The following is a 17,848-nucleotide window of genomic DNA, read 5'->3' as shown; positions in this document are numbered from 1 at the left end:
TTCCCACTCCCCCATCCAATCTCATTTCTCTCCCACACCCACTCCCTCCACCACACCATATCCAACCCTCATCCACCACGTGCTATCACCCTCCCCCACCCCCCAGAACCACCAAAACCCCACCCCCGAAATTTACCACATTCATTATCCCTCCGACCTCAAAATCTGAGGCCAAATGGACCATCTTCAAGGGCTCCTGGTCGTGCCCGTCTTCCCCCACCTCAACGAATTCCACACCCACCATAGTGTGGAGCTCTTCTTTGCGGTTTCAGACTCCTTGCTGCCTTCTTTGACAAAAACTCTCAACCTCCCTGAGGACCTCTTCTCCTGACCCCAACCTTCTTCCTCCTCCACTTGGTCAGACCCGCCAGCCTTGTACCCACCCTAAACCTCTTCATTGCTGACTGCCAAAGTGACATTGGCCGCCTCATATTTTTCCACCTGCCTCTCCCACACCAACCTCACCCCCTCCAAACGTGCAGCATTCCACTTTCTCTACACCAACCCCCAGTTCACCATCAAACCTGCTAACAAAGGTGGGGCAGTGATAGTCTTGAAAGCTGGCCTCATTGTCACAGAGGTCGACCGCCAACTCTCCGACACCACGTCCTTACACTCCATTGCCCACAACCCCACCTCGACCCATCATGCCAAAATCACTCGCACTGTCAGTGTCCTCATTACCTCCAGTGATCTCCACTCCACAGCCTCCAATCCCAGTCCGTCAGCCCCGCACTGCCTGGTTCTACCTGTTCCCCAAGATCCACAAGCGTAACTACCCCGGCAGGCCCATCGTCTCGGTATGGTCCTGCCCCACTGAACTCAATTCATCCTACCTCGACTCCATCCTCTCCCTCTTCATTCAGGCACTTCCCACCTACAACATCAACCACGTGTGCCATCTCTTCAGTAACTTCCAGTTCCCCGGCCCCCAGTACTTTATCTTCACTACAGATGTTCAGTCATTACAAACGTCCATACCCTACAAGAATGGCCTCCACACCCTCAGCTTCTTCCTCTCCATTAGATCTATCCAGTCCCTCTCCACCAATGCCCTCCAACTCACCAAACTGACCCTCACCCTTAACTTTTCCTTTAACTCCTCCCATTTCTTCCAAATGTGGAGTGGGCCATGGGCACATGGATGGGCCCCTGTAAAGAGGCCGCTGCGTCATTGTCAGCTATTAGTTTTTAGATCAGAGTGGTGCTGGAAAAGCACAGCAGGTCAGGCAGCATCCAAGGAGCAGGAAAATCTTTGTCAGCTATGTCAAACAGTCCCTCTTCAGTACCTACACAGGCACTGTTTCACAACTCTTGGGCTGTTACATCGGTGACTGCATCAGTGCAGTGTCATGCACCCAGGTGAACTAGAGCAGTTCATAGACTTCATCCACTACTTCTACCCTGTCCTCAAATTCACTTGGTCCATCTTGGACACCTCCCCCCACCCCCCAATCCCTTTCCTGACCTATCCATTTCCATTAAGAAAGTGAGGACTGCAGATGCTGGAGATCAGAGCTGAAAATGTGTTGCCGGAAAAGCGCAGGTCAGGCAGCATCCAAGGAGCAGGAGAATCGACATTTCGGGCATGAGCCCTTCTTCAGGAAGGGCTCAAGCCCTCCTGAAGAAGGGCTCATGCCCAAAACGTTGATTCTCCTGCTCCTTGGATGCTGCCTGACCTGCTGTGCTATCCATTTCCATCTCCAGCAACAGTCTCCAGAAGGATGTTTACGATAAACCCATAGACTCTCTCAACTAACTGGACTATACCACCTCCTGCCCAGTGTCCTGCAAGAACTCCATCTCATTTTCCCAATTCCTCCGCGGCATCTGCTCGGACAAGGAGACATTCCATTCCTAAGCATCCCAGATGTCCACCTATTTTGAACAATATGCGTTTCCCTCCTCTGTCATCTAGACAGCCCTCCACTGCACCATCTCCATTCCCCATTCCACTGCTCTAAACGCCCCTCCCCATGCAATAAAGACAGAGTCCCCATTGTTCCTCACCTCCTACCCCACCAGGCACCACATCAAACACATCCTTAAAACACTTCCACCAACACCAACTAGATCCAACCACCAAAACATCTTCCCCTCCCCACCTCCCATAAGGACAGTTCCCTTTGGCAGTCCTTGGTATGCGCCACTCTCCCCAAGTCCCCTGAACCTCCAGGTATCTTCCCTGCAAAAGATGCAAAACCTGCCCAGTACATCATCCCCCCTCATCTCCATCCAGAGCCCCAAACAGTCCTTCCAGGTGAGAGAGGTTCACCTACCTCTCTTCCTACCTAGTTTACTGCATCAGGTTCTCCCAATGTGATCTTTTCTACATTGGGAAGACCAAACGTAAGCTTGGCGAATGCTTCACCGAGCATCTCAGCTGGACCCGCAGTGGCCGACCTGACTGCACAGTTACCACCCATTTTAATTCCCCTTCCCACTCCCTTTCCAACATGACCACCCTTGGCCTCCTCCATTGCCACAATGAACCAAACCACAAATTGGAAGAACACCACCTGATCTTCCACCTTGGCAGCCTACAGCCCAGAGGGCTCAACATTGAGGCCTCTAATTTTAAATAACCTCCCTCCCCCCGACTACCTTCGCAGCCTCTCCCCCTTCCAGCCACCTCCGGATTCATTCCTCCTATTAACTAACCAGGTCGTACCCTCTGCCTGTCTTCACCTATCCCCACTTCACCACCTTGCGTTTTCAAACCCACTTTACCTGCAGCTCCTCTTACACCCACCCACAGTCCTGAAGAAGAGTTACACCCGAAACATCGACTTCTCCACCTCTTGATGCTGCCTGGCTTGCTGTGCTCTTCCAACCTCCTGCTTTTCATTCTAGGTACTAATCTGGTAAACCTGCTCTGATCCCACATCCAAGACATTTACTTCCTTCTCTAACAATGCATACAACATTCATGATGAAATCTCAACAATGTTTTGTATGACTGAAACGTAGCATCCTTACTTGGATGTGCAATTTCTCTTGGAATAAAAGGATAGTATTCCATTAGCCTTCTCAATTATATGCTGTATCTGCCTACTAACTTTTTGGGACTGATGGACCAGAATAAATAAATTCCTATAAATCTTGGCATTCTGCAGTCATTGTCCATTTACATAATACATTGTCTTTTTATTCTTCCTGCCAAAATCACACCGGGAAATGAAGAATTTACAGAGAAGGCAAACGAGGCATTCAATGAAAAACCAAAAAAAATTACTAATTGAGTGAAAACCAATTCATGGAGTGAAAAAATAAGGAGAGAGAAATTAAGCAGAAAAGAGGTTTTCAGAAAGGTGAACTGCAGATGGATGCGAGTGAAAAGCAAAAGTAGAGGAAAGTAAGATTATACCACAGATAAAGGACAGAGATTATACCACAAATCTTTAAAACTCAAAAATATCTCCGTCAAAAAATCACTGACTTTTGTCCTACCAATTTATTTTTCATTGCAATATCTCCTGATTAAACATAAAAAGGAAAACAGTATATGTGACATCACAAAATGAATCAAGTGATTCAATCTCTGGGCCCAATTTCAACCCATTCAAACCCAAGCACTTAGAGATATCAAATTGAGCCCTACATTTTAGCAGATTTAATATTATCAGCGTGACTTAAGTAATGATTACCTGCTATCATGTCATCCACTTTGCTCATTTTTAATAGCACTTGTTCAATGAGGCCAACCTCTGTGCTTGCTTGAAGGTTGCGTACACTCTTACGCAGAATGGCTGTGAACATACTCCAAATCTCAGCCTGGCAGGTGACATCACAGTGTTCAAGAAGTTCTATCATACATGCTATGCTCTCCTCATCCTGAATGATGAAGTTAATTTCCAAGTCAAATTCTCCACCAACTAGCTGTCAGAGGGATGGATAAAAGAAAAAAGAAAAATTTTTTTAACAGTTTCATTTAAAATTGTACAGTTTCAAAAATATTTAGATCAGTCTATTTTAACTGGATTCAGGCTGGAGTCCAACACCAGTAAATTTTACGAAGCTTCCCTTTGACACAGCAAGCTTATCTAGTAAACAAAATGAGTGAGGAAATTTCAGTGCTGCATCTAAACTGTACTCTGAATCTGGAGATCACCAGGTTATCTGTGAAATTAGTAGAAGCATCATAAACAAAAACAGAAATTGATGGAAAAGCTCAGCAGGTCTGGCAGTATCTGTGGAGAGAAATCAGAGTTAACGTTTTAGGTCCTGAGAACACGATTACAACCTGTGTACTCCCAGTTGATGAAAACTAAAACAAGCCACAATGCCAACCAACAATCCTTCCAGCAAATTAAACATGTGAATCTCGTGGGGGTAAAAAGGGACTCAAATACAATAACCTATTGGCTTTCAAAAATAAAAATAGAACTTGTTGGAAAAGGTCAGCAGATCTGGCATCTTTGGCGAGAAATCAGAGTTCACATCTGAAGTCACTGAAACTGAAACATCAACTCTAATTTCTCGCCACAGATACTGCCAGAACTACTGAGCTTTTCCAGCAATTTTTTTGTTTTTTTTAAAAACAGCATTCACAGTTCTTTCAGTTTTTAACTTATTGACTTTCATGCTTAAGATCCAATAATGGATATATCCAAATGAGTATATCCAAACTAGGAAACAACGTAATAAGAGAAACAAAAGGAGATGTGAAATAAAAAAATTGAGAACATTAAAAATATAATTATAACAACAAAAATCTTATTGTCTTACAATGTAAAATGCACTAAAGAAATTCCTATGATAATAAAAGCTAATAAGAGTTAAAGACTGGTTTTGGACTCATTATCAATGATTCAGTGAAAAGCAACATTGACATTGGTGAAATTACCGGTTTCTATGTTGTATTTCTTTTTCAATAGAATTAACAATTTCAATAAATATTACCTTTCATCAGAATCATTCTGATGTCTGTCCGGAGTTGCTGCCTGACTTTGTGTATTTACAGCATTTTCAGTTATTATTTTACATTTCTAGCTTCTGAACTACTTTTATTTTGCACCTGTGACTCATTGCTCGTAGAAGGTACATCAACAAGACTATCTATTCTCCATCCACATGCTACCCATCAATGCCCCTGCCTCACTCATCTGCAAGTTAAAAACCCTCATTCGTGCCTTTGACACCTCCAGATTTGTCAAGTCAACATTCTGCCTAGCTTGTGCTAAATCCTATTTATGTCACACCATTTTCTGACCAAAGTCACTTTTAATCTGGTGACAACTCTATTTTAAAATTCTCATACTTATGTTCAAATCCCTCAGTGTCCCTCTTAAAGGCTACAACTTTTCCAGTCATACAGCAGTTTGGTGAGAAAGGGGCTTTAAAAAAAAATTTTTTTAAAAATGATGAGTTATCATAATGAACAATAACAAGAATTTGGATGCAAAGTTTCAACATGACAGTCACATAATTAAGCTTCACTGATGGTGTAATGTAACATGCTGAATATTGTTTGCTTCATTGATTGATAAATTGTCGCAGCTCAATACATTAACTACTGAGTCTGCAAACCTCCCAGTTTCTCCCAAACCAGCATAGCACCTTTAGTTAAGACATTTATTGTTTTCTTCAGTGTTACATCTGACAATTGTAGTAAAATGACAAATAAACATTCTGCAATGTGCTGAATATCTTTTACAATTTATAGATTCATTGTCGCCAAATTTCCACCATCTATTCAGGAATAATCTTATTTGCTCCAAAATTAGAATTGCACTGACGATGGCTCTATCTGGCAGGGCCCTTGGGGAATTTATAAACTATTGTTATCCCAATTTAAAGTTGAGGAGCATTAAAAGCGGTGTTCATCAAAATCTGCCAATTGTAACAACATGTGTAAGTGGAGTCACAGGTAGACAGGGCAGTGAAGGAGGCTTTTGGCACACTGGCCTTCATCAGTCAGGGCACTGAGTGCAGAAGTTTGGCAGTTATACAGGATGCTGGTGAGGACGCATTTGGAGTGTTGTGCTCAGTTTTGGTCAACTTATTATAGGAAGGATGTTATTAAACTGAAAAGAGTGCAGAAGAAATTTACAAGGATGTTGCCTGGAATTAAGGCTCTGAGTTATAAGGAGAGATTGGACAAGCTAGGATGTTTTTCTTTAGAGCGTAGGAGACTGAGGGAGGCCTTATAAAGGTGTATAAGATCATGAGGGGCATGGATAGGATGAATGCACTCTTTTTCCCAGGGTTGGGGAACTGAGGACTAGAGGACATCAGTTTAAGGTTAATGGGGAACAAATAAAAGGGAACCTGAGGGGCAATTTTTGTTCTTACAGAGAGGATGATGCGTATATGGAATGAGCTGCCAGAAGTGGTTGAGGAGGGTACATTAACAACATTTAAAAGGCAGTTGGATAAATATATGGATAGGAAAGGATTGGAAGGATATGGGCCAAGTGCAGGGAAATGGGGTTAGCATGGATGGACATTTTGGTCAGCATGGACCAGTTTGAGCCAAAGAGCCTGTCTCCATGCTGTAGGACTCTCTGACTGTGTGGTGGATCAATGGTGAGGATCACAACTTACATGAAATCATGGAGCAGCGAGAGAATGGTCATTAATTTCTGCCAGTTGAGTATTGAAAGCCTTTAGAAGGTCAAAGGTGGCATGCATAAAAATTACCATTGCACTCAGCATTTTTCTTGGACTGGTCTTAGTGTACCTCTTGATTCATCAAGGTCCAATGCACCCCGCTTGTATTTCAGTGATTTTAGTTTACTAGAAATGTTCTTATTAATTTTAGCCTGACATTGTACAATCACATTTTTCACAAATATTGTCACAAGAATTTTGCAATCAATTCAGTGCTAAGATTGACTACATACGAGTTTTGCACAGGGTTCTTTCTTTCAATAGAAGAAAAAAAATCAGCTCATCTCTCCAGCTGACGAGTGTTTTTAGGATGATATTCATGTCAACCATTAAAATTGGGGATTTTTCAGCACAGTCAAGATAAACTAACTATGAATAAACAACAACAGTAGGCCATTCAGTTCTTTGCGCCTGCTCCAGAGCATGGCTGATGTGATTTTAACCTCAACTCTACATTCTACTAATCTTTCATTTTCTTGGTAATCGAGGATTATCTACCTCTGCATTAAAAATATTTAAAGATTCTGCATCTACTGCCTGGTCAAGTGTCCTCAGGATCTTATCTGCTTAATTTAGTCACTTCTGATCTCCAGAAGTCTGTGCTGGGGCCTCAACACTTTATAATTTGTATGAATGATTGGACCAAAGAATGTACGCTAAATTTACCAAATTGACCTGCGAAGAGGAAGAGGACAACTCCCTTGACCCATAAAAGTCAGATCTCTGCCAACTGATCCAACTTACTCTGGATTGTTGTATGCCATTCACTACTACAATCCTGAACCTTATGATCCAAAAGACAAAGTATCAAATCTTTCCTCAAGTCTCAAGCTAAGGTGCTGTTTCTTCAGCTTATACTGAACGTCATGGGAACACTACAGCAGCTCATGGACAAAAAAGTCTGAATGGAAGTAAGATGAAAAAATTGAAATGACTCGTAACTGGAACCTGAAGGTATTAGTTGCTCTGCAATGTTATCATCCAAAATACATTTAAGCAACAACACCACATAAAAACTGTATGACTCATCAGAACTCAATGGACTCACAATGCTAACTTGGCTTTTCTCTCCAAAGAGGCTGCCAGATCTGAGCAACACCAAATCTTCAGTTCAGCACTTGACAGTCTGCTGGACTCAACAGAGTTCAAAAACTTTAAATCGTAACATCTGTCTTAATCTTGCTCTGTGCTTGTGCTTCTTTCTCTTTGCTTTGCTGGGTTGATCTTTATTTTCTTTATCCTTATATGTAGCAATTCACTTCATTTGGACATATCTTTGGATCTTCACTATGTGCATCAGTGGATTCTAACTGGTTTGTGATGAAAATTATCCTAGTGTGCCATGAAACTTTCTGTAAAGCTAATAAAAATCCATGGAAAACAAGCAGTTTCATCTTAAAAGCATTCTATTCAACCAAAATTCCAGCTCAAAACTGTTGAAAAGTAATCAAATTAAGAGAGTGGAATCAGTCTTTAAATTCGGAAACGTGAACATTCTAAATGCAAGTGGCCAAAGGTCAAAATTGAGATAGTGTCATACAGCACGGAAGCAGACCCTTCAGTCCAACTCATCCATGCTGACTAGGTTTCCCCAAACTAATCTCCTCCCACTTGTCTGCATTTGGCCCATATGCCACTAAACCTTTGCGATCCATGTACTTGTCCAAATGTCCTTTAAATGTTATGACTGTACCTACATCTGCCTCTTCCTCTGGCAGTTCACTCCATATTCAAACCACCCTGTGTGTAAAAGTTTAAATCTTTTATATCTTTCTACTCTCACCTTAAAAATACGCTATCCATTTTGAACTCCCCTACCCGAGGGAAAAGATCTTTGCTATTCACCTTATCTATAACTTCATGATTTTATAACCTCTATAAAGGTCACCCATCAACCTCCTAGGCTCCAGTGAAAGAAGTCCCCACTCTATCCAGCTTCTCCTTATAACTCAAACTCTCCACTCCTAGTAACATGCTTGTAAACAAAAACAGAAATTTCTCGAAAAGCTCAACAGGTATGGTAGCATCTGTAAAGAGAATCCAGTGATCCTTTCTCAGAGCAATCTTGTAAAGCTTTTCTATACCCTCTCCAATTTAATAACATCCTTCCTATCGCAGAGTAACCAGAACTATATACAGCAGTTCGAAAGTGGCCTCATCGATGTCCTGTACAACCATATGACATTCCAACTCCTGTACTCAGTGGTCTGTCCAATGAAGGCAAGTATGCCAAATGCCTTCTTTACCACCCTGTCCGTTTGTGATTTCTACAAACTTTCTAAAAACAATGGATCTGAATCCCGAAAGAATGTCTGTTCAAAAACATTCCCCAGGACCCTATCTAAATTGTGTAAATCCTGTCCTTGTTCATCTTATGAAAATGCAACACCTTGCATTTACCCAAATTAAACTACATCTGCCACTCCTCAGCCCCTTGGCTGAATTGATCAAGATCCCTTTGTAATTTTAGATGATCTTTTTCACCATGATGTGATAGTTTTTACAAGTGATCCTAGTGTGCTGTGAAATTGGCTCATTGAAGCATGCCATCTTATTGAAAATGTTGGGAACCACTAATACATATTAACACTCTTTTTGGTTGCTGCATCATGAAATAATTTGTTATTTAATCTCACCAGGCCTCTCTCATGTTGTGCTGCCTGACCTCCTGAGTTTTTCTTCCTTCTTCTGTTCTGATTTATAAAACAATAGCCTGAATCAATTAAGACATGCAATAAAGTGTCCCCTATTGAAACAAATGCGAGCATGACGAAGTATTTGAGTTGTTCTACCTTAAGAATGGATGCTGTGTAATTATTCTGTGACAGTGCTGTGGACTACTGATCACCTTTAGAGATGTACCTCAGTTCCATTTATGCTCTGGCAGATTGTTACATGATTCACGTCAACATTTGTATGTACAAACATGTGAATTGGGAGTCAATAGCCCTTCAAGGCTGCTCTGCCATTTGATAAAATCACAGCCGATCTGTTTTATGTCCGTACTGCATATCATGTAGCCAATAGTTAAGCTGTTGATTATAGTTTAGTGATCACTGAAATCCTGCTAGACAACAATGCTCTAATTAAAGTAGCTAGACAGGAAATATCTTTAATGCCAAAGGGATTGAGAACCAAACATAAATGTAAGGTGCTTGGCAAAAGAATCAAAAATTAGATGAGAAAGCCGTCTGCTTAAAAAGTTCTTAGGATCCATAATGCACTAAGAATATTGTGCTTCTAGGTTCTTTGAGGATTTCCAAAGGGAATTACAGAACCATGTATCGATAAAACAATGTTGCATGGTTACAGAGAAACAGGTTGGGAACAGGGCTAGCTGAATTAATCTTGGAGATTTGCCGAGTACACAATGATCAGAATGGCCTTCTTCAGTGCCTTCTTCTAATTTATGAAATTACTTCTGGACTCTCTCCTGTGACACAGCGATCAGAGTTCCACGCAATATTCTAGCTGTTGTTTAATTAGTCTTTTTTGTCAAAAAGGTACTCTTAACTTTTTATTCTGTTATGAAGATGTGGGTATACCTTTAAGCGAGTTAAAAGCAGAACTACCGGACTCACCAAGTGTATTAAAAAATGGTAACAATGTAACACTGGGTCAAACCACTCAATTAGTTCTTTGCTTGGAGACAAAAACAAATTCAAACTCGGCCAGTTTAAATTATACCCAAAACATAAACTCTAATCAAGTTTGAATTGAGTACATTGACAATCTTAAAAGCCAATGACACAATCCGATGCTGTGGAGTATAAGACTGGGGAAAATTGAGCAGATGAGAGGAGATCTGCCACATCTTAGCATATAAGATTGCTCGAAAATAAAACTCTTCAAAAATTCCTTTTCGATCAGTAACCTGTAATGTAAATGTTCCCAACAAAGAGAAAAGACGACACAGGAAGATCCGAAGACAAGAACCTATAGCTGCCTGGGTTTGAGATAAGAAGTGTTGTTTTATAAATTTTAATTGGGAGTTTTATCAGGCTCGTATTATAGAAGGGAAGGTAACAGATAGGTTAGAGAAAGAAATTGTAAATAGTGGTTAGTTAATTATCCTCTGTTATACTTTAAGAAATAAAGTTGTTAATTTTTTACTTTAAATAGTTCTTGGCCACCTGATTTTTACAGATTGCTGGATGGGATAAACAATTTCTGTGTTGCTGGTTTTAAATTAAGCAGGAGGATTTACCCCCGTCGTAACAATTCTCTCTTTAAACCAGACAAGACTCAGATTTCTTTGCTTAAAAATTATCCATGCATGCGCAGGTGTACAACTCAAACTTCATTATACTATTTCCACTGATAACAAGGTTCCAATCAACTTCCAATTAAATTGCTAAACACTTACTCATCCATATCTCTATCCAACCCCATTCACAGTCTTCATTTCAGATTAGTACACATGACTGAATTATTCAATCATATTCAAATTAGTTTACATGATATTTTCCAATCATAACCTGGTTACATTTAACCTCAACTGTAGGTACGTACTGGTGATGAGAAAACCTATACACAGTCCCTTTGTCCACATTTTTACACTCTTCCAGCACAAGCTCCCTGCTCTTGTACACCTTATCTCAACTAATAAAAGGCAAGTTATGGCTTCTACGTTAGATTCCTAAAGGTAGAAGAGAAAGAATGTATCAACAAGCAAACAGATTCCTCTGTTCCACTACACTTCTCAGTACCCATGTCCCCAAATTCAATGCCATTTGTCACATTTGTGCCCACCTGACCAGTGATGCCTTGTATTGTCTATGCATTTTTTCACCATCAGCCAGAGAACCAATTTTTCGATATGAAAATTTTTAATCATGTTCCCTACATTTCAGTATGAATCACTGATCTAAGATTGACAATTCACTAGTAGATGAGATGCAGACATAACAGAGAGGAAAGACTAATAATTGCAGAGGCATTGACAAGAAAGGGTGAGAGGATAGGCTCAATAACTACAGACCAGTCAGTTTAACCTCAGTGGTGGAAAGTATTTTCCAAAAGGTGAAAGTCACTGGACAAATGTGAATTCATTAAGGAATGACAGCACGTGTTTAAGGGAAATATAGTGTTTAACTAACATGATTGAGTTTTTTTTGTGACATTACAGAAGACCAGTGAGAATTATGCCTCTGAACACATCTTTCCTTCGATAAGAGGCCCAAAACTGCTCACAATGTTCCAAATGCACTCTGACTACAGCTCTTGTTTGCCCTCTTGAAATGAGTACCACATTGCATTTGCCCACTGAAACTGCCTTAAGCAGAGGTATTATATTAGCCACTTTCCAGCACTCTGGGATCCTCCCCGCCTCCAGTAATTGCTGAAAGATCACCAATGCCTTGAAAATCTCCTCAGCTATCTCCTTCAGAACCCATGGAGTGGGGTCCATCTGATCCAGGTGACTTATCCACTTTCAGACCTTTAAGCTTCTGGAGCATCATCTTTTTAGTGATGGACACTCCACTCATCACTGCTCCCTCACTCTTGAAGTTCTGGTATGTTACTGGTGATCTTGCACTGTGCAAAATACCGATTCGGTTCCTCTTATTTCTTTCATCCCCATTTCTACTTCTCCGACCTCATTTTCCAGTGCCTTTTTCCATCCTTTTAGAGGCTTAAAATAACTCTTGCAATCTTCTTTTATCTTTCAAGCTAGTTTACTCTCATATTTCATGTCCACCCTTATTACTTTTTGAGTTACCCTCAGCTCCTTTTTAAAGGTTTCCCACTCATCTTTACCATACTGTAAGCTTTTTCTTTTGCTTTTATGCTGTTCCCGACTTTGTTATCCACGGTAGCCTCATCTTCCCCTTAATATGTTTCTGCGTCCTTGGGATGAATTTCTGTTGTGGTTCCCGAATTACCTGCCATTGCTGCGTCACTATTTTCTCGAAGAGGCTTCTCTTCCGTTCAATTTTGACCAGCTCCTCCCACATTTTTGTGACTACCTTCACTCAATTGTAATACCATTACATGGGATTCCATCTTCACACTCCCAGAATGCAGAGTAAATTCTATTATATTATGGTCACTATCCCTGAAAGGTTCCTTCACTTACATCTCCCAAATTAACTCTGCCTCTCACATCATGCTGGTTCTCTGGTGGGCTCTACCACAAGCCGCACAAAAAGAAAACACCATCTATTGATATACCACGAATTCCTTGCCTCGAGATCTGCTACCAACCTCATTTTCCCAGTCTACCTGCATATTAAAGTCCCCCAAAATTACTTTTCAGTCAAGTTTCCACAAGTGTTTCCCTCACCAGAGTATCAATCTTTTAACATTTAATAGAGAACAAATTGTTTTTAACAATCTATTCACTGCATAGGTTCAGAGGTATATTTTCTATTGTCTCAAATACTGCATTAGTTATAGAGTCATAGAGATGTACAGCATGGAAACAGACCTTTCGGTCCAACTCGTCCATGCCGATCACATATCCCAACCCAATCTAGTCCCACTTGCCAGCACTGGGCCCATATCCTGCCAAACCCTTCCAGATGCCTCTTAAATGTTGCAATTATACCAGCTTCCACTACTTCCTCTGGCAGCTCATTCCATACACTTACCACCCTGTGAAAAAGTTGCCTCATAGGTCTCTTTTATATCTTTCCTCTCTCACCATAAACCTATGCCCTCTGGTTCTGGACTCCCCTACCCCAGAGAAAAGATTTTGTCTATTTACCCTATCCATGCCCCTCATGATTTTATAAACCTCCATAAGGTCACTCATCAGCCTCCGACGCTCCAGGGAAAAAAGCCCCAGCCTATTCAACCTCACCCTGTAGCTCAAATCCTCCAACCTGGCAACACCCTTGTAAATCTTTTCTGAACCCTTTCAAGTTTCACAACATCCTTCCGATAGGAAGGAGACCAGAACTGCACACAATATTCCAAAAGTGGCATAATCAATGTCCTATACTGCCACAACATGACCTCCCAACTCCTGTACTCAATACTCTGACCAATAAAGGAAAGCATACCAAACGCCTTCTTCACTATCCTAACTACCTGAGATTCTATTTTCAAAGAGTTATGAACCTGCACTCCAAGGTCTCTTTATTCAGCAACACTCCCTAGGACCTTACCATTAAGTGCTGAAGTCCTGCTAAGATTTGCTTTCCCAAAATGCAGCACCTCGCAGTCATCTAAATTAAACTCCATCTGCCACTTCTCAGCCCATTGGCCCATCTGGTCAAGATCTTGTTGTAATCTGAGGTAACCTTCTTCACTGTCTACTGCACCTCCAATTTTGGTGTCAGCTGCAAACTTACTAACTATACCTCTTATGCTCACATCCAAATCATTTATATAAATGACGAAAATCAGTGGACATAGCACCAATCCTTGTGGCACTCCACAGATCACAGGCCTCCAGTCTGAAATACAACCTTCCACCACCACCACCATCTGTCTTCTACCTTTGAACCAGTTCTGTATCCAAATGGCGAGTTCTCCCTGTATTCCATATGATCTACCAGTTTCCCAAGGGGAACCCTGTCGAACACCTTACTGAAGTCCATATAGATCACATCCACTGCTCTGCCCTCAACAACCCTCTTTGTTACTTCTTTAAAAAAACTCAATCAAGTTTGAGAGACATGATTTCCCACTCGCAGCCATTTGACTACCCCTAATCAGTCCTTGCCTTTCCAAATACATGTACACCTTGTCCCGCAGGATTCCCTCCAACAACCTGTCCATCACTGTCAGGTTTACTGGTCTATAGTTCCCCAGCTAATCCTCAGCTTTCTAAAATAGTGGTACCATGTTAGCCAACCTCCGAACTTCAGCACCTCACCTGTGACTATCAATTATACAAATATCTCAGCAAGTGGTCCAGCAATCACTTCCCTCGCTTCCCAGAGTTCTCGGGTACACCTGATCAGGCCCTGTGGATTTATCCACTTTTATGCGTTTCAAGACATCCAGCACTTCCTCCTCTATAATATGAGCATTTTTCAAGACATCACCATCTATTTCCCTACATTCTATATCTTCCACACCCTTTTCCACAGTAAACCCTGATGCAAAATACTCATTTAGTATCTCCCCCATCTCCAGCAACTCCACACAAAGGCCGCCTTGCTGATTTTTAAGGGGCCTTATTCTCTCCTTTTGCCCTTAATGTATTTGTAAAAACCCATTGAATTCTCCTTAACTCTATTTGCTAAAGCTATCTCATGTCCCCTCTCTTAAGTATACTCTTACTGCCTTTATACTCTTTGGAAGAGTTACTCGATCTATCTTGTCTATACCTGAAATATGCTTCCTTCTTTTTCTTAACCAAACCCTCAATTTCTTTAGTCATCCAGCACTCCCTACACCTACCAGCTTTTCCTTTCATCCTAACAGGAATACACTGTCTCTGGACTCTCGTTATCTCATTTCTCTCACAGTTGTCAAGCAGAAAAAACACCTTGCACTCAGCTACATGTGGATTTGTTTTCTTTTGCTTTGTGACAAATGCAAACCTGATAAGGTGCATACATAAAAGCACAAGATCAAAATGAACAAAGTAGCTGCACAAAAGTATATATATACTGATAGGAATTGGAACACATCTGCAACCTATTTTAGTATTGATGTTTCACAGTTTTATTTTCAACTTCGCACATATAAAATCTTGCATGTCAATTTGAAATTAAATTTGTGAACTTGCAGAATAGTCAGCTGTCAGACTCAATGTTACATTCAAATAGCAAGAACCAAAAGCATCCCTAATTTCAGCTGAAAAAGAAAATTCAGATTAGTTCTCATGAACCAAATGCACAAAATGTCTCCTAATCATTTAGAAAATACATTGCAAATGACGCAAATGTAGTACCTATATTGGGGTGTTTTATTAAAATTTTATACCTTACTACAAATTACATGGACGGGTGAAGGAATTTGCAAAGAAATATAGACAGTCCCTGAGCAACCATAACAATGGCAAAGTTCATCAGATGACAGAGAAATTCAGAATTACAAGAGGCCCAGAGGTAAGACTATCAAGGTTGGCTTTGATAGTGTATAGCATTTGACTGATTAGGGCGTCAAGAAGCCCTAGCTAAAATGAAGTTAATGGAAATCAGGGAGATTGTCCACTGAGGGGAATCATATTTGTTGGAGGTCATTCATTCTCAAAACATCACCGTCAGAACTTCTCAAAATTAAAAATCAAACAACACCAGGTCATAGTCCAACAGGTGTTTTTGGAAGTACTAGCTTTCAGAACTCTGCTCCTTCATCAGATGGAGCAGGATCATAAGACACAGAATTTATAGCAAACTCAAAGTGTCATGCAATTAAAACGATATAATAAACAAACCTAGATTGCTATTAAGTCTCATGCAATTAAAACAATATATTGTTCAGTATATCATTTTAACTGTATGACACTGTGATCTTCTGTATCTTACGATCCTGCCCCACCAGTTACCTGATGAAGGAGCAGCGCTCTGAAAGCTAGTACTTCTAAATAAACATGTAGGACTATGACCTGGTGTTGTCTGATTTTTAACTTTGTCCACCTCAGTTCAACACCAGCACCTCCACATCAGAATTTCTCAAGGTAGCATTCTAGGCCAAACCATCTTCAGCTGCTTATCAATGAGCTTCCATCCACTTTAAGGTCAGAATGGAATATTCACTGATGATTGTGCAACATTCAGCATCAATCAGACTGTTCACATACTGAAGCATTCCATGCCCAAATTTAACAAGACTTGGCTTGGGCTGATAAGTGGCAAATAACATTCATGTCGAAAGTGATAGATATTGCCTATCTCCAAGAGGCGACACATAACCATAACCTTGGCATTCAATGGTGTTACCATCACTGAATTCCCCAAGAACATTTGAGGTTTACCATTTACCAGAAACTGAACTGAACTAGTCATATAATAGCGTGGCTCAAAGAGGAGGTCAGAGACTAGGAATTCTGCAGGAGGTAACTAGTCTTGCTGCAGTTTAGCTTCTTGATGCCCTACTTGATCAAATGCCACATACTGTCAAGGATGGCCACTCTCACCTCCTGTCTCTCTGATGGCTATCGACAAAGCACAAGTCAGGAGTGTGATGGAATACTCGCCACTTGCCTGGATTTGTGCTTCACCAACACTTGAGAAGCTTGACACCAACCAGCATGATGCAGCCCACTTGACTGGCACCTCATCCACCACCTTCAACATTCACTACCTTCACCATCAACATACAGCAAGTGGTGAAGCTTTTTACAAGTTGTACTGCAGATAAATCACCATGACTGCTTCAACAGCACCTTTCAAGCATACAACCTCTACCAACTAGAATGGACAAGGGCAGCAGGTAGAAAATAACCCACCCACCTGCAAGCTCCCCTCCAAAACGCACACCATTGCTTCATGTTTGCTGGATCAAAATCCTGGTGTTTCCTTCCTAAGGGCACCACTACACAGTTCAAGGAGGCAGCTCACCACCTTCTCCAGGACAATTATGGGTGAAAAATGATGGTTTAGCTGGCAATGCCCACAACTCATGAACAAACTGAAAAATGGCATAAGACAGGTCATTCAACCTAACCAGAAACTGTATTTTTCACTTTAGCACCCTCCCAACCTGCCTCACAAAGATCTATCATAACCTTTCTTCCCTAAAGATTTCTCTAGATCCCCCTTGAATTCATCTATATTATGCTCCAAGCACTCTCCATGGTAACAAGTTCTATGTTCTCAACATTCTTTGGGTCAAGATATTTCTTCTAAGGGGCATGGATAAGGTAAATAGGTAAAGTCTTTTCCCTGGGTCGGGGAGTCCAGAATTGGAGGGCATAGGTTTAGGGTGAGAGGGCAACTTTTTCACAGAGGGTGGTACATATTTGGAATGAGCTGCCTGAGGATGTGGTGGAAGCTGGTACAATTGCAGCATTTAAGAGGCATTTGGATGGGTATATGAATAGGAAGGGTTTGGAGGGATATGGGCCGGGTGCTAGCAGGTGGGACTAGATTGGGTTGGGATATCTGGTCAGCATGGACAGGTTAGACCGAAGGGTCTGTTTCCATGCTGTACATCTCTTGGACTCTATGACTATAAGCTGGTGTCGTGACTTCTGAGCTTGTCCACCGCAGTCCAACATCAGCACCTCCACATCAAGATTAACTGAACACAACGAGGAAGAATGTTTCTAGAAATTGTTTGGAGTTCTGCAAAAATTACTTGAAGATGACTTCAAAACTAGACACATTCTGAT

At 41.2% G+C, this 17,848-nt stretch overlaps 1 protein-coding gene across 1 annotated transcript in view; it reads right to left on the bottom strand.

The window, feature by feature from the left end:
* The window catches only part of LOC122551068 (neurobeachin), a 991,558-nt gene that overhangs the window by 901,633 nt on the left and 72,077 nt on the right, over positions 1-17,848 (bottom strand). Inside the window, exon 2 of the mRNA XM_087988254.1 lies at positions 3,648-3,879. Coding sequence (XP_087844380.1) covers positions 3,648-3,879 — 232 coding nt within the window. The remainder of the gene's footprint in view (positions 1-3,647; positions 3,880-17,848) is intronic.

This window comes from Chiloscyllium plagiosum, unplaced genomic scaffold (assembly GCF_037043375.1).
Source record: "Chiloscyllium plagiosum isolate Xiang-an unplaced genomic scaffold, Cpla_swu_hap1 HiC_scaffold_6, whole genome shotgun sequence".
NCBI classification, from domain to species: domain Eukaryota; kingdom Metazoa; phylum Chordata; class Chondrichthyes; order Orectolobiformes; family Hemiscylliidae; genus Chiloscyllium; species Chiloscyllium plagiosum.
Note: the sequence above shows the minus strand (reverse complement) of the source record. Positions and strands in the feature narration are given on the sequence as shown.